The sequence below is a fragment of the Antechinus flavipes genome, chromosome 1, assembly GCF_016432865.1.
Source record: "Antechinus flavipes isolate AdamAnt ecotype Samford, QLD, Australia chromosome 1, AdamAnt_v2, whole genome shotgun sequence".
Classification (NCBI taxonomy): Eukaryota; Metazoa; Chordata; class Mammalia; order Dasyuromorphia; family Dasyuridae; genus Antechinus; species Antechinus flavipes.
In genome coordinates, this window is record NC_067398.1 from 150,748,054 (window position 1) to 150,771,510 (window position 23,457).

At 32.4% G+C, this 23,457-nt stretch overlaps 1 protein-coding gene across 10 annotated transcripts in view; it reads left to right on the top strand.

Moving 5' to 3' along the window:
- Positions 1-23,457, top strand: part of ERBIN (erbb2 interacting protein) — a 169,924-nt gene that overhangs the window by 89,377 nt on the left and 57,090 nt on the right. For all 10 annotated transcript variants that reach the window (XM_051991400.1, XM_051991412.1, XM_051991426.1 and 7 more), the window contains exons 6-10: positions 597-675; positions 4,479-4,568; positions 10,057-10,113; positions 19,241-19,304; positions 20,536-20,610. In XM_051991400.1, the coding sequence (XP_051847360.1) occupies positions 597-675; positions 4,479-4,568; positions 10,057-10,113; positions 19,241-19,304; positions 20,536-20,610 (365 nt within the window). The remainder of the gene's footprint in view (positions 1-596; positions 676-4,478; positions 4,569-10,056; positions 10,114-19,240; positions 19,305-20,535; positions 20,611-23,457) is intronic.

Below are 23,457 nucleotides of genomic sequence, written 5' to 3' on the forward strand. Positions count from 1 at the left end.
GTATTGAATAGAAACAGACCTTACATTATCTATGTGGTATTATATTTTTGTCCATTTGTTAAACATTTAAAAATTGCATTTTAGTCTGGTTCTTCTTCACTCAAGAATTTTTATGGTGCTATGAGTTTGCCACCTCTAACCTAGACCACTGAGAAGTTAGGTGACTTCCCAGGATTACAATCAGTATGTGTCAGTGAAGAGACTTGATCCTTCAATTAATTCCTGATTCTGAGAGCAGTTTTCTATTCCCTAGTCTTTACTTTTACTTTACATTTTGTTTTGCATTATTTAATAGAGTTTTCCCTCTGATTTCTTTGTATTATTTATGCCTCTTGGTTTCATTACATTGTTTTACCAAAATTCAATTAACTCATCCTTCTTTGTTGGTCATTAAGTTGCTTGCTTTAAAATAAAATTACACATAATGTTGAAAATATTAATGAAAATATTTGTACAGATAGGCTTTATTTATTTTTTTGGATAACACTTATTTGATAACACTTTCATAGTATATTCCTACCAAAGAAATATTTTGGGCAAGAGGTATGATTATCCATGTAAACTTAGGGATATATTTTTTTTGTTCCTTTTTCTAGGAATTCAGGAGTTTCCAGAAAATATAAAGAACTGTAAGGTTCTGACAGTTGTTGAGGCCAGCGTAAATCCCATTTCAAAGTAAGTTTTCTTTTTTTTAAATGTATTTATTTTTTTCTTTTTAACGTAAAAAGTTAAATTTCATGCACAACAAATTTTAAAGAGCAAATATTATAACTTGATTTGCTGATGAAATTTTCTTTATTTTAAAATGTTACCAATTCATTATTTCTCCTTTAAATCTCGCCCTCCCAATTTTTGTTACAAATTAACCTCAAAATGCTGAACTTCAAAACATCTACTCTTTGCCTATCTATAAGAACTGACAAAATTGTAAGAATAAAAAAAATTGCTATAGTCATTCTTAACATTTTTATAATGCTTTATACAGAAGGCAGAGAGATGACTGATTTTCATTTGAAGCCTCCATAGTATAAAAACACAAGGTTTTTAAATGGACTAAAGCCACTCTGGCACCTGTTTTGTTTTGTTTTGTTTTCTTGTATTCTCCTGCTATTGTTAACTGTGATCTATTGTGGGTATAAATAGTTAGTAGCATATTATTAGTTATGACTAATGTATAAGCGATGGCATAAAAAAAGTATGACCAGAAAAGATAGGAGAGTTAAGTTTCAAGAACAAGTGATAATAAGATACTTTGTATTCTATACTGTTATTGCTAAAATCATTAAAAAAAAAACTTCTGAGTTCAGAGATGATCTTCCTAAAGAAAGATAGTAGTCAAAAATTCCATATTAATAGAAAACTCATGCATTGTAATCTTCATCAACATCAAGAGTTACAAATTTCTGTGGATTCATAGAGCACAGAGGGTACTTCAAGGACTCCAATGGTCAGCCACTGTAACCTTTATCTGATTTTGTATAACACGAAAACAATAGGGACAGTCAGTTGAATTTGTATTATCAAATATGTCTCCTCTAAAATAATACTTTTATAGCATCTCTCAAATGTAGTCATCCAATCCTTGGTTGAAGATGTCCTTCCATGGTAGGAAAACTTTCCTAACTAAATTGATTAAGTAACCAATTAACCAAGCCAAAAGTTAGTCCTGCATTTTTTACCCATTGCTCCTAGTTCTGGGACTAAACAGAATTGATTAATTTCTTTTTTACATAGTAATTTTTCATGTACTTAAAGTTAACTCTCAAGTCCTAAATATCAGTGCTCTCGTGTCCTAGAGATATAATATTGACTATATTACTCTTATATAGTCTCTTACTCTCTTTGATACAAGTGTTTCATTGTGTCCAAGACTGAATTCATTTTATTATCTCTCAAATTTCCACATCCTCTTAACTTTATAATTTCCATTGGTGGGTCCTCTGTCTATTTCTGTCACCCCATTGTGCATAAACATTCTAATGTGACTAATCACATCATCCTGTTCATTTCTTGCCTTTGCTACTGAGAAGGTATCTGTCAAACATTTTCATACTCTCAACATTCCTGACTATATTCTAGTCAAGCTTATCTTCCTCTGTTCTGTCGATGCCTTTGCTCATATTCTTGCCCTTCCTGGAAAGAACAATTTTCCATTACTGCCTTTTGAGATATTTCCCTTCCTTTAAGGCACAACTTAGGTATCATTTTTCTCTGTGAAGCCATTCAGAGATATTTCCAACTTAAAAAAAGAAAAACAAATGAGAAAGAAAATAAAATGCAAGCAAACAACAAAAAGTGAAAATGCTATGTTGCGATCCATACTTAATTCCCATAGTTCTCTCTTTCTGGGTGTAGATGGCTCTCTTCATCTAATATCTTTTGCTTTTAACAACAGTTTTTGAGTGCTGCTTTGCATTGATAAAATTATTTAGTACTTGAATGTGCATTATAGCATAACATCCTCTTTTTGATGTTGTTCGCTTGTATTTTGTTTTCTTTTCTTTCCTTTTTGATCTGAATTTTCTTGTGCAACAAGAGAATTGCATAAATATGTTTACACATGTTGAATTTAACATATATTTTAACATGGATTGCTTGCCATTTAAGGGAGGGGATGAGGATAAGGAGGGGGAAATCTGAAACACAAGGCTATGCAAGGGTCAATGTTGAAAAATTATCTGTGCATATATTTTGAAAATAAAAAACTTAAAAAGTTATTTAGTACTCATCAGAATTCATCTGCAGAACTTTTAACAGATTATTTTTAAACTAGCTGTTATTTGATTATTACTTTGTCTTTGTAAATTTGTAGACTTTAAGCATTAGTATTTTTATTTGTTGGTCTAGACTTCATTGGTGTAGGGGAGCTGCTGAAAAAGAAACTTTCATCTTTTATTGTACTTCACTTATTTTGACTGTGAGCTCTGTCTTAAGAGTGTTGTCTTGGAGCATTGTTGCCCAGTATTACAAAACTTGCTTATGTTAGAGGCATATGCTTTTTAATTTATATTCCCAGTGCTTAGCACAGGACTTTGCACATAATATTTAATAATTGCATTTTCCTTCATTTCTGACTATGTCTCTACACCATTTTACCTCTCTGGTTTTTAGATAGCACCAGCTATTGGCAATTTGTGCTCCTAGGTCCAATTAAATTTAATTTTAAATATTAAAATAAAAATTAATTTTATAGTATGATTTATTAGTTATATTTTTTGACTAGTACCAATCAATTTTACTTTTAAATTAGTTGATAAATCTGTTTCCTATCTATTTAGATTTTTGTAATCATTGGGTTATTTGCTGATAAAATTGTTTCTGTAATTTGAGTCTGTTTCTTTCTTAGTTATCTTTCTTTGTACTTGGATCACATTGAGACATTTTATATGTTTTAAAAAGTGACACTATTTGGGGGAAGGCATTAAGGTTGATCCAAACATATGGTAGCATCAATGTGAAGAATTCTGAGTAAACTTCCTCTATTGATGTATCTGGGTAATTTAGGTATACCCATCCTGTCTTTTTCAGTTGATTTCCTCTTAACTCAGTTTTCCCCACATATTTCCACTTTTACCATTTATTAATTCATTTCCAACTGCCTTCAAATATTCCCAAGTTTTATCCTTGAAGCCTATCATCTCCCTAAACTACTGTTTGCATATGTGTGTATTTTTCTCCCTTTATTTTCTAAACTCTTCAAAATTCTCTGTACTTATTGCCTCTATTTACTCTTATCCAGCTCTGACCCATTACCCAATTGAAATTGTTTTCTCCAAGGTTATCATTTTGGTTACCAAATATAATTGTCTTTTCTCAATCCTCATTCTCCTTGGCTATATTTTGCCCCATTTGACACTATTGATTACTTTCTTTTCTTAGATGTTCTCTCTTTTTTGAATTTTCATGATACTAATTTTTCCTTGTTTTCTTTCTTCCCATATAACTAATTAGTATTCTTTGCTGGCTTATCATTCATATCATGATCTCTAACTATGGATGTTACCTTTTTCTGTTTCTGTACACACACTCTTGATGACCTTATCTTTTATGGTATAATTATTATTCAGACAACTCAAAGCAGAACTAAAAGATCTGTATATCCAAGCTTTATCTCTCATCTGAACTAGCTACCTACCTAATGGCTATTTCAGAGTGTGTGTCTCAGAGACATTCTAAGGTCAACATATCCAAAGCAAAAATCCCTTCCTCTGAAATGTAGCTCTCTTTCAAAATTTCCTTTTTTCTGTTGAGGGTACTACCATCCTTCTTTGTTAGAAGGAGTTACCTGAATTAATGAAATATGTCATTGGTCCTTGAACAAAAAGGAATCCTCAATTGAAGAACTGCAGATATAAGAGTTAAAGAGATGCACATCAGTATCATGGATCCTTAAGATTTTTTTTTGATGACTTTAATACCAAAAAATCACATTAAAACACAGCACATGAATTAAATTGAAAATATTCTTTTTTATGCAGACTTCCTGATGGATTTTCTCAGCTGTTAAATCTAACTCAGCTGTATCTGAATGATGCATTCCTTGAGTTCTTGCCAGCCAATTTTGGCAGGTAAGTTGTATTTTATATATATATAATATGTATATACACACACATATTTTTAAAGTACATGCAATAACACAAGTACCTTTGTTCTTACAATTGTCTTTTCTGAGTTTTTAGTTTATTAAAATTAATGTCATTTTTCCAATTATATTTTTGACATTTTTTTTCTTTTAGCTTGTCTCTACTGTTATTCTTTTGTCCATTTTCCTAAGTAAATTGTAATAGGAAAAAACTCCAGCAGAATGGTTACTTTTAATATGTGTACTGCTATGTCGTATGTTCTGAATAGTTTGATTGTGGATTTTAGAGTTTGAAAGGGACTTCCAACTACATCGTACAGTTGGACCATAACGACTAACCAACTGAGGCCCATAGAATGGAAATGACTTATCCAAATAGACAAAACTTTTAGGTGGGCAGCAGGACCTGGATTTGATGAGGTCTCTTACTCTAATTTCATTGTTTTTTCTTCTCGTTGAGGTAATATTCAGAATTTTAAAAATAAAACAATGCATGGTAAATTTCACTTCATGTCTACTCAAAAAAATTATTTTATTTTATTTTTTTGTTGAGGCAATAAGGGTTAAGTGACTTGCCCAGGGTGTTAAGTGTCTGAGGCCAGATTTTTGAACTCAGGTCCTCCTCACTTCAGGGCTGGTGCTCTATCCACTGTGCCACCTAGTTGCCTCTTATTTTATTTTTTGCATACTGTTTTCCACCTCCCCAACAGTCATCGTAACACAGCTACTGCTGATAATCTTCATTGGTGCCTTGTTCATTATAGTCGTTACAATTTCTTTCCTTTTTTAAAAAAATCCTTTTTTTTTTTTTTTTTTTGTGAGGCAGTTAGGGTAAATCTTAAGTGTCTAAGGCCCAATTTGAACATAGGTCTCCTTACTGCAGGGCTGATGCCCTATTCACTGTGCCTTCTAACTGCCTCTGCAGTCATTACAATTTATCATTTATTCTTATTTTAGCCTTTTGTACTTATTTTTCAGCAAGGAAAATTGAGGCCAAGGATGTAGTAAGGTATATTTATTGAATCAGGAATCAAGTTGGCATGAGAAACCAGCAGTCTTTACTAAAACATATTTCTTAAGTGACAAGAAACATGAATGTCTTTCTTTTTATTCAAAGTGACCTTCTACAGCAAAATTAAACTACCAGAACACTTAACAACCAAGAAATGGGAAAAAAAGAGAGAGAACTTTGTAGTTGAATGTGAAATAAAAATTGTTCATTGTTGGAAAATCTTTTTTCCTTCCTAATATAAAAGTTTGAGTGTTCCTTCAGCTCTCTGTTCAAAAACTTTCAATGTTTCCATATTGTTTTTAGATTAAAATGCAAATGCTTGAGCACTTAAGTGATATCACAGTCTGACTTATACCTCTACATTCTTATTTTATTATTTCTACATGTCAATGAAACCAGACTACTTAATATTTCTTAAACTTAACACACCATGTCTTGTTTCTGTATATTTATACAGGACCTTGCCAGTTCCTCTGTTAGTTTTTTTAAGAATCTTTCTCAAGACTTTCTGTAGCACTTGGTCCCTTCTATCACCCTACAGACAAGTTCCCTGGTTTGGTTGTTTCTGTCTTCTGCAGTGGTTGGTCCCTGAGGTCTTATCTTAGAGAATAGCTAATTGTCAGCTTTCATCTAAGTAGATGGTTAATAGTAGGATTAAGTAACCCTGCATAACTCACCCCTTCTAATTCTCACCCCTTCATAGGCAGACTTCCTGGTAAACTCTGCATTACTATCTGGCATGATGTTAAATCTCAATGAAGGTCCTTATACATTACATGGACATGTACAAGAGAAGTCCATAGACATCTCTTTAATCACTGATGTTTGCTTGGATTCTTTCCTTGCTGGTGAGCAAACTTTCTGTGATGACAAACCTTGTTCTTCCTTAGTAGGAACTTCATTTTCTGACAGCAAATAGTTCTTTTTTAGGCCACCACTCCAACTGTCTGTACCCTTGTCCTTTTATTATCTTGGGACTCTTGGTCAAACAATTGAATCTGGAATCACTTGGTTTCTTGTCTTTTCACTGAAAACATCTTGCCAAATCCAACTCTGGATTTCTTCCACAGCTTTCTCCTTCAATACTATTCATATGCTCCTAAATGGATCTGGAAGAAATTAAATCTTGTTCATTGACTACAAATTTATGATATCTAATCTTAATTGGGCTCTCACTAGAGCCAGGCGTTCTTTCAGCTTCTCCTTAATTGAATTACTGTTCTACTTTCCATAGGTATTGTACCAAATTTCTGTTTCCAAGGTTTCAACATCACCTCATACAAAATTAAAGCTATTTGCTAAGGGCTTCCTCTTCTTATTATCTTATATTACTTATAATTATGTTACTTTCCCACTATCTCCCATTTCTCTCTGTTCTCAGGCCATTCTCCTTATAGAGATCCACTCCTCTACATGCCCTATTGATTCGAATCTCTTCCCTGTTTTTCCACTTAGTGTCCCACTTTATTCTCTATTTTTTCTTTTCCCCCAGTTCTGGCATGTTCCCAGATATCTGCAGACATTTCTATATATATCTTATTTCTAAGAATCCTTTTTTAATCATACTATTCCTCCTTGCCTAAACTCCTAGAGAAAGATGGTTCCCTGTATCTTTAGCTCCTCTTACTCTTTAAACACTCTGTAATTAGGTGTCTGCCCTCTTTTTTCACCTGAAACTATTGTCTCCAAATTTAGTAATCAACTTTAAATCTCATGTCTTTCTCCTCAGTTCTTAACCTTCTTGACTTTTCTTCAGTATTTGCCACTGATGATAATTTGCTTATCCAGTATACTCTCTCTTCTTTTTTTTTTTTTAATTAAAGCTTTCCATTTTCAAAACATATGCATAAGTAATTTTCAACATCCAGTCTTGCAAAACCCTGTGTTCCAAATTTCCCTTCCTTTCCCCCCACCACCTTTCATAGATGGCAAGTAATCCAGTATATGTCAAATATGTGCAATTCTTCTATACATACTTAGACAATTATCATGCTGCACAAGAAAAATCGAATCAAAAAGGAAAAAAAATGAGAAAAACAAAATGCAAATAACAACAAAAAAAGTGAAATACTATGCTGTCATCCACATTCAGTCCCCAAAGTCCTCTCTCTGGGTGCATATGACTGTCTTCATCACAAGACCATTGGAAGTGACTTAAATCACCTCACTGTCGAAAAGAGCCATGGCTTTCAGAATTGACCATTGTATAATTTGGCTGTTGCTGTGTACAATGTTAGCCTAATTCTACTCACTTCACCTAGCATCAGTTCATGTAAATCCTTCCAGGTCTCTCTGAAATTATTTTGTTGATTGTTTCTTAAAGAACGATTATATTCTATAATGTTCACATACATCACTTATTTAGCCATTCTCTAACTAATGGGCATCCAGGTAGTTTTCAGTTTCTTGCCACTATGAAAAGGGCTGCCACAAACATTTTTGCACATGTGAGTCCCTTTCCCTCCTTTAAGATCTCTTTGGGATATAGGCCCAATAGAGACACTGCTGGATCAAAGAGTATACACAGTTTGATAGTCCTTTGGGCATAATTCCAGATTGCTCTCCAGAATAGTTGGATCAGTTCACAACTTCATCAACAATGTATACAGTGTCCCAGTTCTCCCACATCCCCTCCAACATTCATCATTATTTTTTCCTTTCATCTTAGCCAATCTGAGAGGTGTATACTAGTATCTCCAGAGTTGTCTTTATTTGCATTTCTCTGATCAATAGTGATTTACAACACTGTAAATGGTTTTTATTTAAATTCTCCATCTCAAAATTATCTGTTATACTCTCTCTTATTAAGTTTCTTGTGATCTATTCTTCCAAATACTCTTTCCTAGTATCCTCTCTTGGGTATTCATGTCACTTCCACTAGCTTTAATTGTGTGCCATCCAAGCCTTTATATTACACCCTCTTCTTTTTTTGTATAGTAGCTCCTGTGGGCTTAATTGTCCCCCCCCCTCCCCTTTCTTTTGGCTGAGGCAATTGGGGTTAAATGACTTGCTCAGGGTTATACAGTTAGGAAGTGTTAAGTGTCTGAGACCAGATTTGAATTCAAGTCCTCCTGACTTCAGGGCTGGCACTTTATCCACTGCACCAACTAGCTGCCTCAGTTATCATCTCTTTACAGATATTTCCCAGATCTGTATTCAGCTTAATAATGTTCTCCTTAGTGCCATCCTGCATTAATACCTTGGTTTGTTTGTTTGTTTGTTTGTTTGTTTTTTGAATAGTAATTTATTTTTCCAAATGGATATAAAGATACTTTTCATTATTCATTTCTGTAAAACCTTCTATCCCATACTTTTTCTCCTTCCCTTTCTTGCCTTCTCCCTCACAAAGACAAGAAGCAATCTAATACAGGTTAAACATGTGCAATCCCTTTAAACATATTTCCATATTTGTCATGTTGTGCAAGAAAAATCAGATCAAAAGGGGAAAAAAACATGAGAAAGAAAAAGTAAACAAAGAAACACACAAAGGTGAAAATATTATGCTTTGAGCCACATTGAGTCTCCTTTGTTCTGTCTCTGAACATAGATAGCATCTTGCGTCCTAAGTGTATTGGAATTACCTTGGATCATTGCATTGCTGAGAAGAGCCAAATTTGTCATAATTAATCATCACATAATCATGTTATTATTGTTGTCCTGGTTCTGCTCACTTCACTCAGCATCAGTTCATGTAAATCTTTCCAAGCTTCTCTGAAATTATTATTTCTTATAGAACAATAATACTCCATTATATTCATGTACCATAATTTATTTAGCCATTTTCCAGTTGATGGGCATATACTCCTTTTCCAATTCCTTTCCATTACAATGAGGTGGGAAAACATTTTTGCATATGTTGGTCCTTTCCCTCTTTTATAATCTCTTTGGGATACAAATCCACTAGTGAAACTACTGGTTCAAAGTGTATACACAGTTTGATAGCCCTCTGGGCATAGTTCCATGTTGCTTTCCAGAATAGTTGGATCAGTTCACAACTCCACCAGTTTTTCTACATCCCCTCCAACATTGATCATTATCTTTTCCTGACATTTTAGCCAATCTGAGAGGTGTATAAAGGCTCAAACAAAAGAGTGAAAGAAACATAAAAACTCAAATGTGAAGGAACAATGAAAAAAAGAGGCTCTCAAAAAAATAACCACCTCTGTATTGCCTTGAAAGTATTCTCAATTATATTAAGTATATTTTTGCTCCTCAGGCTTTTAAGGGTTTAAAATTTCTATTATTTTTTAAACTCTGTCAGTGTATTATACATGTATCTGTCTTTGTAGTTAGTTACACATAAAAAAACTTTTTATTTAGAAAGTATATGGCACAAGTTAATCACAATAATATATGTTTTATGTGTTTATATTATAGCACAACCATAATCTAGTCACTTTTGCCATTGTTTTATAAGTTAAGTGTTTGTTTTTAATTTCTCTCCTTTTCTCAAATTTGACAGGTTAACAAAACTTCAGATTTTGGAACTTAGAGAAAACCAGTTAAAAATGTTGCCAAAGTAAGTAAAGATATTCCATTAAGTTTATGTGATTTCTTCCCTCCCCCCCCCCCTTCCCCTTTTTAAATCAGCTTCTTCTTTTTTTTTAATTATAATTTTTTTTCATTCCCACCTCCTCTCCTCTATTACTGTGTGGGAAAAACAAAGTAAAACATACCCTTGTAACAAACATTGTCCAGAAAACAACACTTATTGTCCAGGTGCCAAAACATGTCACATTCTGAATATTGGGCTTCATCTTTGTTTCTTTAGAATCACAATTTTTTCATTGGTTAGAATTTCTGAATCTTTCACAATTTTTTAATAGTATAATTTTTTCCCTACTTCTACTTTAAAATAGAACTCCATCAGTTTATACAAAATTTTATAGGTGTTTCTGAAAGGGCTTCTCTGTTTTTTCTAGCACATTAGTATTCCATCACATTCTTATAGTTTGTACTATTAGTGAGCATCCTCTTGTTTTCCACTTATTTGCTATTAAAGAGCAGCTACTAACATGACTTTTATATAAGATTTTGTAGAATTTTTTTTCTTTCACCTTTGATAGGCTTATTTGTTGTTTCTCTGGGTCAAAGAGTATGCGTATATTAGTAATTTTAGGAGCATAGTTTCACATTGCTTATCAGAATGGCTGGACCAATTCAGATCTCTACTAACAAGTGCTTTCTCATTCCTAATTTCCCTCAGCCTTTCCCAACAGTTTAATTTTTCATTTTTTGTCAACTTTATATAAATGTAGGTAGTATTCCAGAGTTGTTAGATGTGTATTTCTTTAATTGTTATTTAGAACATTTTTCCAAATGAGCATAAATAGCTTTGATAGTGTATTTTCTTTCTTTTTTTTTTTTTTAGTATATAATAGATTTTATTTTATTTTATTTTTTAATAACTTTTTATTGCTAGAACCCATGCCAGGGTAATTTTTTACAGCATTATCCCTTGCATTCACTTCTGTTCCGATTTTTCCTCTCCCTCCCTCCACCCCCTCCCCGAGATGGCAAGCAGTTCTTTATATGTTGAATAGATTACAGTATATCCTAGATACAATATATGTGTGCAGAACCCGACAGTTTTCTTGTTGCACAGGGAGAATTGAATTCAGAAGATATAAATAACCTGGGAAGAAAAACAAAAATGCAAGCAGTTTATATTCATCTCCCAGTGTTCTTTCTTTGGGTGTAGCTGCTTCTGTCCATCTTTGATCAATTGAAACTGAATTAGCTCTCTTTATCGAAGATATCCACTTCCATCAGAATATATCCTCAAACAGTTTCGTTGTTGAGATATATAATGATCTCCTGGTTCTGCTCATTTCACTTAGCATCAGTTCATGTAAGTCTCGCCAGTCCTCTCTGTATTCATCCCGCTGATCATTCCTTACAGAACAATAATATTCCATAACATTCATATACCACAATTTACTCAACCATTCTCCAATTGATGGGCATCCATTTATTTTCCAGCTTCTAGCCACTACAAACAGGGCTGCCACAAACATTTTGGCACATACAGGTCCCTTTCTCTTCTTTAGTATCTCTTTGGGGTATAAGCCCAGTAGAAACACTGCTGGATCAAAGGATGTGCACAATTTGATAACTTTTTGGGCATAGTTCCAAATCGCTCTCCAGAGTGGCTGGATGTGTTTGATAGTGTATTTTCTTAAGAATTTCATATTCTTTATTCATTTAGCAATTGGCAAGTGATTTTTATTTTCAAAAATTGAATCAATTCCTTATGTCTTTGTTTTGTGGTGTTTTTTGAGGGGAGGCAGCTGTGGTTAAGTGACTTACACAGCTAAGGTCACATAATTAGTAAGTATTAAGTGTTTGTGGCCAGATTTGAACTCAGGTACTTTTGACTCCACTGTGCTACCCCCAGTTCCTTATATTTTTGAAATGAGACATATTTCAGAGAAATTTGCTACAAAAGATTTTTTTCCCCTTTTACCTGTTCTCTTAATTGTATCAGATCTGTTTATGTAAAAACTTTTAAATGAATTTTAAAATGAATTCATTTTATATTTTCTTATCTATTATTTGGTTGGTCATGAACTTTTTTCCTAACAATATTCCCAAAAGGTATAAATTCATGCATGTTCCTTTAATTTTTTTATATGGTGAATATCCCTGTATGTGGTGTGAGATATTATGTAAATCTAATTTCTTTCCAAATGTGGCCTGATTTTTCTGGTAGTTTTTGTCAAATACTGTATTTGTATACCATTAGCTGAGGTCTTTAAGTTTGTCAAACATTATTTTATTAGATTTATTTGCTTTTGCAATTGTGTGCTTAATGTTTCAGATTGTTTGAACTTTCCTTTTTTTAACTGGTACCAGATTGATTTGTTTCTTGATGTTTGCAGTATATTTGCTATCTGATTCTGTTAGATATCCTTCCTTCCCACTTCTCTCTCTCCCCACCTCCCCGTTATTTCCCATAAGTATCTTGTTATTTTCCTCCAGATGGATGAATTTGGTGTTATTGTTTTTTTATTTTTATAAAGTAATCGTTTGCCAATTTAACACTTAATATGTGATTTTCTTTATAAGTTTAAATGTTTGAAGTTATATTTGATGAATATTATGTCTTTTTATCCAGGTAAAAATATAAATTATATAAGGAAGCAAAATATTATTTTAGAGAATATGAATATTTTTAATGTTCACTGATGATATTATATAATTTATACATTTATGTTTCAATATGAATAGTAAATATTACATTATGTATGTAATATTGTTTGTAGTTCAGCTAACAGAAACCTGATTCATTTATCAAAGATGTGATCCAGGAAGGAAGCAAAAAAGATGGCCAAACAGTTTAGGGTCACAAATTCCATGCCTTGGATTTTATATACCTTTTTGTAATCGACTTTATAAGTCACTGTTTTATATATATAATTTTAAAAAGAATTTAACTATCTGATTTCTAAGTCTATAGTAGATGGAAAGCAAAAAATAAAAAGGGAGGAATGGTACTGCTGCACAGATGTAAATGAATCATAGAATTACAGAATACACCAAAAGTTGTATAATCTAACCCTTAACCAAAAAATCACTTGGAGAATAGTGGGGAGATACTCAGTACAATTATATTGATCATCATAAATCTGCTTGGAAACCTTTGCTGGAATCCTAAGTGTCAGGGAACTAATATTCCCTGTCTCCCCCCAAGTCCTACTTCTCTCCTCCAAAATTGCCTATTAAATGCTATGGATGTGTATATATGATATATGCATATATTATCTCCCACATTGAAATGGAAGCTTCCTGGAAGTTGAGGTTATTTCATCCTTCATATTCTTATTCCCACATCTTTGCATATAATTTTTGTGTCTTGAACTTTAGTTGTTTTGTCTTAAGCTCTTTGAAGGAAATCTTACTTCCACTATAATTTTTCCCCTTATTCTCAAGTCTTTTACCCTTTCCTAATTGTTACTTCTTTTCCTTAGTTTTGCAGTTTTGCTTTCTAGTTCCTTTTTCTTTTTTTGATTTCATGTAGTTCTTTTACTTTTCCTCGTTTTTCACCTTAAATAGTCACATAATGTATCTTCATTTCTTTCCTTCCCTTCAATTTTGTTAGTTTTTAAATTTTAATTTTCTGCTTCTTTTTCCAAAAACAAAACAAAACAAAACACAAAATCAATTCTTTTCAGTGTACCTCTTTGGTTTGTATTCTAAACTTTTTTTTTGATTCAAGGCATTTATACTTATTTAGTCCTTCAGCATCCTCATGTAATTAAAACTTCTAAGATGCCCATTTTGAATTCTTTCTTAACAGTTTCTGTGTTTGTACCTTGTTGATCTTGTCTTTAGGCCTCCTTTTCAGAAATGCCAATCCTTCCAGGTGATAAAATGGTTATTTTCTCATGAGAGGAATTTACTATGTCCCTTGATTGTACAGTTCATTATTTGCCCTCTCCATGGTCATTTTCCCCCATTGGCCATGTAGTCTTCTCCCTGCAAATGTGTCCTCCCACTCTTATAGATATCATTTTGCATGTGCATCTGTGGGTACATATACATCACATAACCCTGATGCCTCCTTTCCTAAGGTAGGATGAGAGAGCTCTTTAAACTCCAAATCCCTGTAGATAATAGCTATTGTTAAAAGTCTTGATTTCACTTTCTAGAATATCTCCCATAGGAGTATTTGTCAGTTGTACTCCCTCTCAACACCTCATTACTTCTTCCCTTTTTTATCCCTTTCTTTGCCCTGTTTACCTTTTACTGTAGTCTCTCTTTATGAGACTGTATATAATTCTTTAATTTATTAACACCAAAAATTAATTGATTTCATTTGTAGGCAGTGTGCTGTGAGGTTTACCTATGTTTCAGACCTGTTTCTCAATTCAAATAGTTTCTCCACTGTCAATTCTATTTGATTACTTTTGCCCTTGTCTCCTAATATTAAAAGACAGAAATCTCTCAGAGATTCCCTGTTATTATTACCTTTAGTTGCTATTTTTGTTTAGTCTTGTATTTGTTTTCTCAGATATTTAAGAAGCAAATAATTTTTTCATGTCTGATTTTCTTTTTTTTAATTAAAAGCTTTTTATTTACAAAACATACATATGAGTAATTTTTCCAATATTGACCCTTGCAAAACCTTTTGTCCAAAATTTTCCCCTCCTTCCCCCCCATCCTCTCCCCTCGCTGGTAGGTAGTCCAATACATGTTAAATATGTTAAAATACGTGATAAATCCAATATATGTATACATAGTTATACAGTTATCTTGCTGCACAAGAAAAATCAGATCAAGAAGGAAGAAAAAGAAAAACTGAGAAAGAAAACATAATACAAGCAAATAACAGAGAGAATGAGAATGCTAGGTTGTGTTCTACACTCATGTAGATGGCTCTCTTCATCACTGAACAAGTGGAACTGGTTTGAATCATCTCATTGTTGAAGAGAGCCACGTCCATCAGAATTGATTGTCATATATATAATCTTATTATTGCCATGTATTGTGATCTCCTGGTTCTGCTCATTTCATTTAATATCAGTTTATGTAAGTCTCTCTAAGCCTCTCTGAAATCATCCTGCTGGTCGTTTCTTACAGAACAATAATATTCTATAGCATTCATATACCATAATTTATTCAGCCATTCTCCAATTGATGGGCATCCACTCAAATTCCAGTTTCTTGCTACTACAAAAAGGGCTGCCACAAACATGTGGGTCCCTTTCCCTCCTTTAAGATCTCTTTGGGATATATTACTGATTTTCCTTCTATAAATGTTTTAAATACTTGTCTTATTGAATGTCCTCTCTTTTCATTAATAGTTATGTAGCATAGGTCACCTTGGATTACATTTTTAGTTCCTTTCCTCCTCAGAACACATTATTTCACTTCCTTATATAGTTTCTGGTGGGGACAGAATAGTTTATGTTATTCTGATTTTCTTTCCTTTATATTTAAATGTCTTTTTCCTGGTTGCTAGCAGATTTTTTTTTTTTTCTCCTCACTGTAATTATTAAATTTAACTATTAGCTTGGAATTTGTAGCATAGGAATTTTTTGTTTTGGAGGTAACCTATGTATTTTGGGGGTTGCCACTTTGTTTACTGTGTTTAATTTTCTTCTATTATGGTGTTCAGGTTTTTTGATTTGTCATGTTTTTCTGGGAGTTTTGTAATTCTTAGGTTGTCTCTGTATCCTGTCTTCTGGGTCAATATGTTTAGCTTATGGAGATCATATTATCTTTTAACATTATTAGTTTTTGTTTCTCTAATTCCATATTTTCTTTTACTTCAGTGTATTTGCATCCTCAATTGTTTGCAATCTATGGTTTTTATTCTCAGTACCTACTTTTGTTTTTTAAAGCCAGATAGCCATTAATTTTCATCCATTCTTCAGATATTTTAGTGCTTATTTTGCATGTGGATTTATAGACTTAAAACTCTTACTTTAAAGGAGTTTACTTGGTAGCCCAGAGGTAACGTCCATTGTAGTATAATTGTATTACAAAGCAATAAATTGTAAGTTTCATATAAGAATTTTTTATTGTTCTTAATATTGCAATTATCTGTTATCTCATCTTAGATTTTTATCAGACTTGCTGTTTTTTTATCTTTTGCCTTGATGGTCAATAAATATTTTATTGATTTATTGATATCAATTTTCACAATTTAATGATGTAACCGAAACCTTAAAGTTATATAATCATCTCCATATTTTTTATAATATGAAATTGAGATGAAGGCCATAACAGATAACATTTATTAAGAGGCTACCACTTGTCAGATATTGTGGTCAACTTTTATCAATATTATTGATCTTCACGATAACCCAGTAAGGATAGGGGCTGTTATTATTACCATTTATAGTTGAGGAAACTGAGGAAGATAAAGGTTCATTGACTTTACCACATTAGAGCTAGTTAAGAATCTGATTTGAAATCAGATTTTCCTCTAGGTCTAGCACTCTTATATGCTACATTACCTAGTTGTCACTAGAGTAGTAGAATCACTAGAGTCAGCAGAGAAGGCTTCATACCTGTGCCATTGGAAAATCATTTTGGTACCTGGGTGGAGGATAGGTTAGACTGGAGAGAGACAAAGTGAGTAGAATAGTTGGAAGATTATTGCAATAATCTAGGTTATTTGTAAAAGTAGGTGAAAAGTAATGCATGAGAGATATTATGAAGACAAAATTTGACAGCTGATTGGATATGTGGAGTGAGTGTGGATGAGGAATTGAGAATGAAATTAGCATTGCAAACTTCAGTGACTGAACATACGATAGTGCCTGCAAAAAAAAAAAAAAAAAGAGGAAACTGGGTGAGTTTGAGGGAAGCTAAGTTCTGTATTTGACATGTTGGTTTAAAAAAAAAAATACTTTTGAGACATAGTTCCTGATGTAAGGCTATAATTCAAAAGAAAAACAAGGATTTGCTATATAGTTCTGAGAACTGCATCCAGATAATAATTGAACCCTGGAGACTGTAAAATGCAGGAAGATCAGACAGAATGAAAATTAAGAAAAAACCTTTAGATTTGGTAGTTTCAGGGATAACTGGTAACTTTGGAGAAAGGAAGTGTTTAGTTGGAAGCCATATCACTACATTTACAAGATACAAGGAGAATGACAGCAGCAAGGACAGAGGGCTTTTTCAAGGAGTTTATAGCTGAGGAGCTTTTGGTTTGCTGTTTATTTCTGTTCTACTGTCAAACAGCAAAGTAAAGGTAATGCATTCTACTTGTTTTTGCTCATTCTACTAATACTAGGTACATACCCCCTTCCTTTATCTTTGCAAAGGCTTGCACAAAATCGTGTCTCTCCCATTTGGTCAACACCTTTTGATAATTCATATTTATAAGATGTATTAGGGCTTACAAAAAAAATCACAAGTTCTAACCATAATATCCTTTGAGACTAAGGTAATAAACTATCTTCCCAATGTCTTTTGCTAATGGCTTTCGTTTCTAAAGTTACCTTTTATCTCCTTTATTATGTCTTGTACACACACACACATTGTCTTTCCCATGAGAAAGTAAGTTTCAGGAGAACACAAAAATTTTTTCATGTCATTATATCCTCAGTACTTAGCTAAGCACATCATATATGTTTTTAAATGTTTGTTTACAAATTTTCCTCGATCAAGTTGTTATTTCTGACTTTCCCATTTCAGTTTCTAACATCAACATAGTTCTAGTCATCTTGTCAATTCCTATTTTAAAAAAACTCAAAAAAGAAATCAGTAGAAGAATGATGAGAAAATATAAGTTGGAAAAGAGAAATAAAGTAAAATGATGTGAATAAAAGTAAAAGGTTAGAAAAAAAAGCAGGTTTATTTATAGCTATAGGATTATAGTATACTTTGTTAGAATATATTTTCTTATACTTTCTTCCTCAAAAATGCTAAAATAATTTTTGGTTAGTCTTTTAATTATTGCAGTACATAAATTTTGTCTACATGGCAACTCATCAATGAGACTTATCTCACTGATATTTTTATGTTATTAGTGTTAATGTGATATTACTGCCAAGTATTAACATTTCCTATGTTATCAGTTGTATATATCTTAGAAAGTAGAGGGAAAAAAACTTTTTAAATAGCCCTTCCCATTGGCAAGTGGTTTTTAGTTAGTATGTTACATAGCATAGTTCTCACATAAAATAATATTTCATTATCACAAATAGGCAACATATTTCAGCAAGTTTAGATGAAATGGATGCCTTCAGAATAAGGAGAGATTAAAGGTCGGCTTTTGCATTACTTTATGGCATAAAACTTTTTAGGTATTTTTTTGTTGGTCAAGAAAGATGTGCTTATTGTAGTTTTAAATTAGTTAGACCTTATTGTCAGCTAAACATGATTTTTGAAAGTTTTCTTTTGGGTGATATAAAACATTATTAGATATTGCTTTAGAATTTCAGAGAATTGTGGATTTAGAGCTTTGAGGGAACCTAGTTCCTCATTTTTTGCATATGAAGTAACTGAAACGAGAGAGATGAAATATTTTACTTAGGCTTATAAAGGTTCAATAAGTGAAAGAGAACAGAATTCAGTTTTAACACATTTATCACTTTGTCGATACATTCTGTGCATTGTACCATACTGCCTCTAATATTTAAAGAGACAATCACTTCTTTTTCTTGACATTTTGGATTTTCAGAGGAATGTATATGTTAAAAATTAACAATGTATTAACAGCTTTAAAAGAGCTTATATTTAACTCAAATTTCCAAACATAATAATAATGGGACTGTGGAGTTAAAATAGCTCCTCTCTGAAAATTTCATTTTAGTTTTCTTTCAGTATAAGGACTCTGGCTAGTTTTTCATTGCTACTTGATTTCATTTGAGAGAAAATTAAGAAGATTAAAATCAAAGATAATAGTACTAGGTGAATTTTAACTTAATTTTTGAAAGGCTTTGAACCAACTTGCCTTCATATAAACTAAATATTAAGATCTCCATTTCTTTTTGTCTTAGTGTAGAATTGACAAGTAAAGTGATTTTCCCATTAAGCATTAGAAGTAAGTTTTAAATGCAGGTTCTCTAGCTCTGAAATTATCTATATTCATTGCAGAATACTGCTGACTGTAATAATCCAATAGAATGTTGAACATTTGAATATGATTATTTTTATAATAATTCCTTTTTAATCTGTTCATACAGAACCATGAATAGACTAACTCAGCTGGAGAGATTGGATTTGGGGAGTAATGAATTCACAGAAGTGGTAAGTTAAATTAAATAGTGCCAAAAATATACTTATAACAAATAAGATATTACCTATAAGTATATGCTTGACTATATAAATGTAAAGTTTTCAAGATGTCCTTAAAATATTTACATTGGTTTTTGGGGTGGTTGTTGTTCCTCCTTAATAGGACTTACATATTTGGATAAATTATTCATAGGCTTATCAAAGGACCAAAGAAAAAATTAACTTGTAAGGGGAATGAACTATGAATTAGGATCTAGGGTGTAGAAATGGAAAAGTTCCATTTAAAGGATGACTAAGAACTGAACTTTCTCATTTAAAAATTAAAAGAAGGAAGAAGATTTGGGAAAAGATTGTGAAAGTTTTAAAACATTTGAATTTATGTCTAATTCAGCATATTTGGGAAAGCACAAGCTAAAACTATTCCTGCTTCATCTTCTTTCTCTTTTCCCCCTCCCTCACTGAGGCAGTTGGGGTTAAGTGACTTGCTCAGAGTTACACAGCTAGTAAGTGTTAAAGTGTCTGAAAACAGATTTGAACTCAGATCCTCCTGACTTCAGGGCTGGTGTATTTTCCACTATGCCATCTAGCTGCTCCTTCTTTCTCCTTTTAATTTTATTCAGTGATAAAAAATGTATGCATTCTTTGGGAATTTGAGAAGGAATGGATTAATAAGGAAAGAAGTTCTTCTCTTTGAGTTACTCATGAGACCAGTTTCACTGTTTGGACAGAGAATGATAGAGAAAATTGGACACTAGGAACTATGAAAATCAGCTTAATGTTAGTTAGAAAAAGAAATCTTCAAGAATAAGTAGCCATAATTAAAAGAAGGAAATGCATCAATCTGATTTTAGGCATTTTATATTTTTGTTGAAAAAAATAAGTTTGAATGACTAATGGTATAGATCCTGAAACTCAAAGTCCTTAGTTTAGACATCAGCATGATCTATAATCTGATCCCAACTTACTATTCTGTCTTATCAACTACTTCTCATACATCTTATACTTGAGCCAAATAGGTCTACTTAATAAGATTTATGCTTGCACCCTGTACCTGTTGATGTATACCATTCCCTCTAAGAATGTCCTGCCATCTATTTCTGTCAATAAAGGGACAGTATTACTGACTTCAGTGTTCATTCTCCATTCACTACGCCACATTATTCCTGAAATGTTCTAAACAAAGTTTTCCAAATATTTCTCATTTATTTATTCATATTGTTATTTATCTTTTATTTCCAAACAGCCTGAAGTACTTGAACAACTTAATGGATTAAAAGAATTTTGGATGGATGGTAATAGACTGACTTTTATTCCAGGGGTATGTACCTCAAGTTATAAATGTCCTTTTTATGCTAATTATTTTTACCAGGCATATGGGCTACGTGTCAAAAGCAAAATATACCCATATTAGGACATATACTTCCATTTATATAACATACTTTTCCAAATACATTACCCTGTATTTGTCTTTAATAAATTATTTGAACCTAAAACTTGTTCAAATAGAGGGTGCCTATCAGTTGGAGTTATCGTATATGAATATGATGAAATACTGTTGTACTTTAAGAAATGATAAAGCAAGATGATTTCAGATAAACCTGGAAAGACTTATATGAACTGATGCAAAGTGAAGTGAACAGAACCAGAAAAACATTGTACATAATAGCAACAATATTGTAATGATAATCAACTGTGAAGACTTTGATGAAGACAAAGATCCAAGATAATTCTAGATGACCCATCATGGAAAACCTGCCCATCCAAAGAGAAAACTGATGAACTCTGAGTGGAGATTAAAACAAAAATATTAAAACTTTTTTTCACATTACTTTTTAGCTTGGGGAGGGAGATAGGAAAGATTAGAGGTTCTTTTGGTTTTGGAAATAAGTTTTCTGTGTCTTAACATGTAATTGGTATATTGCTTGTCTTCTCAGTGGATGGGAGGGATTGAGTGGCAGGGAAAGAGAAAATTTGGATGTCAAAAATTTAAAAAATGAATGAAAAAAATTTCAAAGACATAAAATAATGTTATAAAATAATAAAGTAAGTTAAGGTTAACTTTTTTATACTTGTCCTAATCTGTTCAGCTAGATTTTTATTTTATTTTCTCTTTCTCAATTTGTTTTTATAAATATTATCTCTTTACTCATATGTGGTTATTTTCATTAACGTTTAAGTGATTCATGATTTCCCTGATGTACACACATCACGGTTCTTTCAGACTTTCTTAACTATGTGATTCTTTTCCATATATTACTATAAATTCTTTTTTAGAAAATAGTTCTAGTATTCTGGGAATTTTTCCTTCACATAATTGGCGATCATTAGTTAATTGTCAGTTACTTTATTTATTGGAAAGTAATTCTACTTTTTGGATAATAAAATCTTAAATTTTCCAAAATAAACCTTATAAATGACTTATTAGTTTTTAGTGCTAGACTTTTCCTGTGGTAACAAACACAAGTCCTACTGATTTTATAGTTCATGTAGTATATATATAGTTTAATATTTATTGTGTCCTGCTTTCTATTGCCCCCAAGTTGGGGTGACAAAACATACCATGCTTTCTAGAGTCCCCAAGCCAGGGTAATTAAAATATACCGTCTTAATGGAGGAGTGATTAGGTGAGACTTCTGAGGATGATGGAAATATTCCAAGGTCTTTTCCCCTTATATACCTCATCCTTATATAACCAAAATACTGCTCATGTGCTAAGTATATACTGTGCATGTGGGACCACATGAACAACTTGCTATTGAATGTAGTTTACCACCTGGTATCACTCTGCTTCAGTCACAACACAAGTTGTCACTGTCCCTGACTTCTCAGGAAGGCCGAGAGCCCTTAGGGGAGATGAGGAGCCGAACCAGACATTGTTAGCAGATTCCTTCTGGGCTGAAGGGTCTTATACCTCACCCAGAGTTCCCCCACTATCTGTGGCCTTCTACAAATGTTAATAATTATAGTATCTTAATGCTGGAAGAAATCTCTGGCAACGTCTTGTATAGTTTTTTGTTTTACAAATGAGTTAATTGAAATTAAAAAAATTTAAATGACATGCTTTAAATGACCATAATCATGCCAAATCAGAACTAAAATTCAGATTTCTATACTCTCATTCTCTTCTTTCCAAATAAACCATACTGGTTTGTGGTGTTATTAATAACATGGAATAATGATAGGTTTCAAGTAATATTTCTGGTTTCCAAATATGTAAGCTAATCTAGACACAGAATACAGTGGCCATGCCATATCCCCTTTCACCATGTTCATTTTCCAGGGAATAAGATGGGTACTATCAGTATTAGTAACCTCTAAGTCTCACTTTTCTTCTGAATGCTAAAAGGATGCACTCAAGATAACTGGCTCAAACCTAGTCCTAAGGACCTTTGCCCTGAACTGGTTCCTCATTATGCTGTGTCTCATTTGATAGGTTAATAAATTCACAAGAATCAAAAAAAGCCACATACACACACACACACACACACACACACACACACACACACACACACATATACATACATATATGAAATATTTATTTATTTATGCAGCTCCCAAGTATGAAAAGTATCTGAGGAGAGCCCAAGCCTAATATTTGCAGGAGGTTGAAAAGTGTACATTCTTGACCCTCAAATGGATTGACAATACAGATGTCCTTATTCTAATTTCTGGATAAACATTTGCCAGCATTATTCATTGATTGAAAATTCTGAGTCTTCCTTACTGTTATTTGGAATATTAATAATAGGCACTTTATTTTTTTTTACAAGAAAGGAGTAGCATGAAAGAAGGGGAAAAATTGTGGGGTAAGATTGTGGGATAATGATGCAGGGGAAAAAAAAGAATGCCATTAATGAAATATTAAGAAATACACAGGAGAGAAAGGAAAATGAAAAGAAGACAAATAAAAGGATATGTATGTTTATATTTAAATACAAGCTGAATATAATAGATTCACAATTTGATGTAGAGTTTTCTTTTTGTCATTTGTATATTATTTTAGCTATTTAAAAATGTTAATAGTCCTTGGATGGCTCTATGTTTTAAAATTATTTAAATTTCTCTTTTGAACTTAATTTTAGTTTTTAAGTTAAAGTTAAGTTTTAAACTTTTTCATTTGTGTGTGTGTGTGTGTGTGTGTGTGTGTGTATGTGTGTGTGTGTAT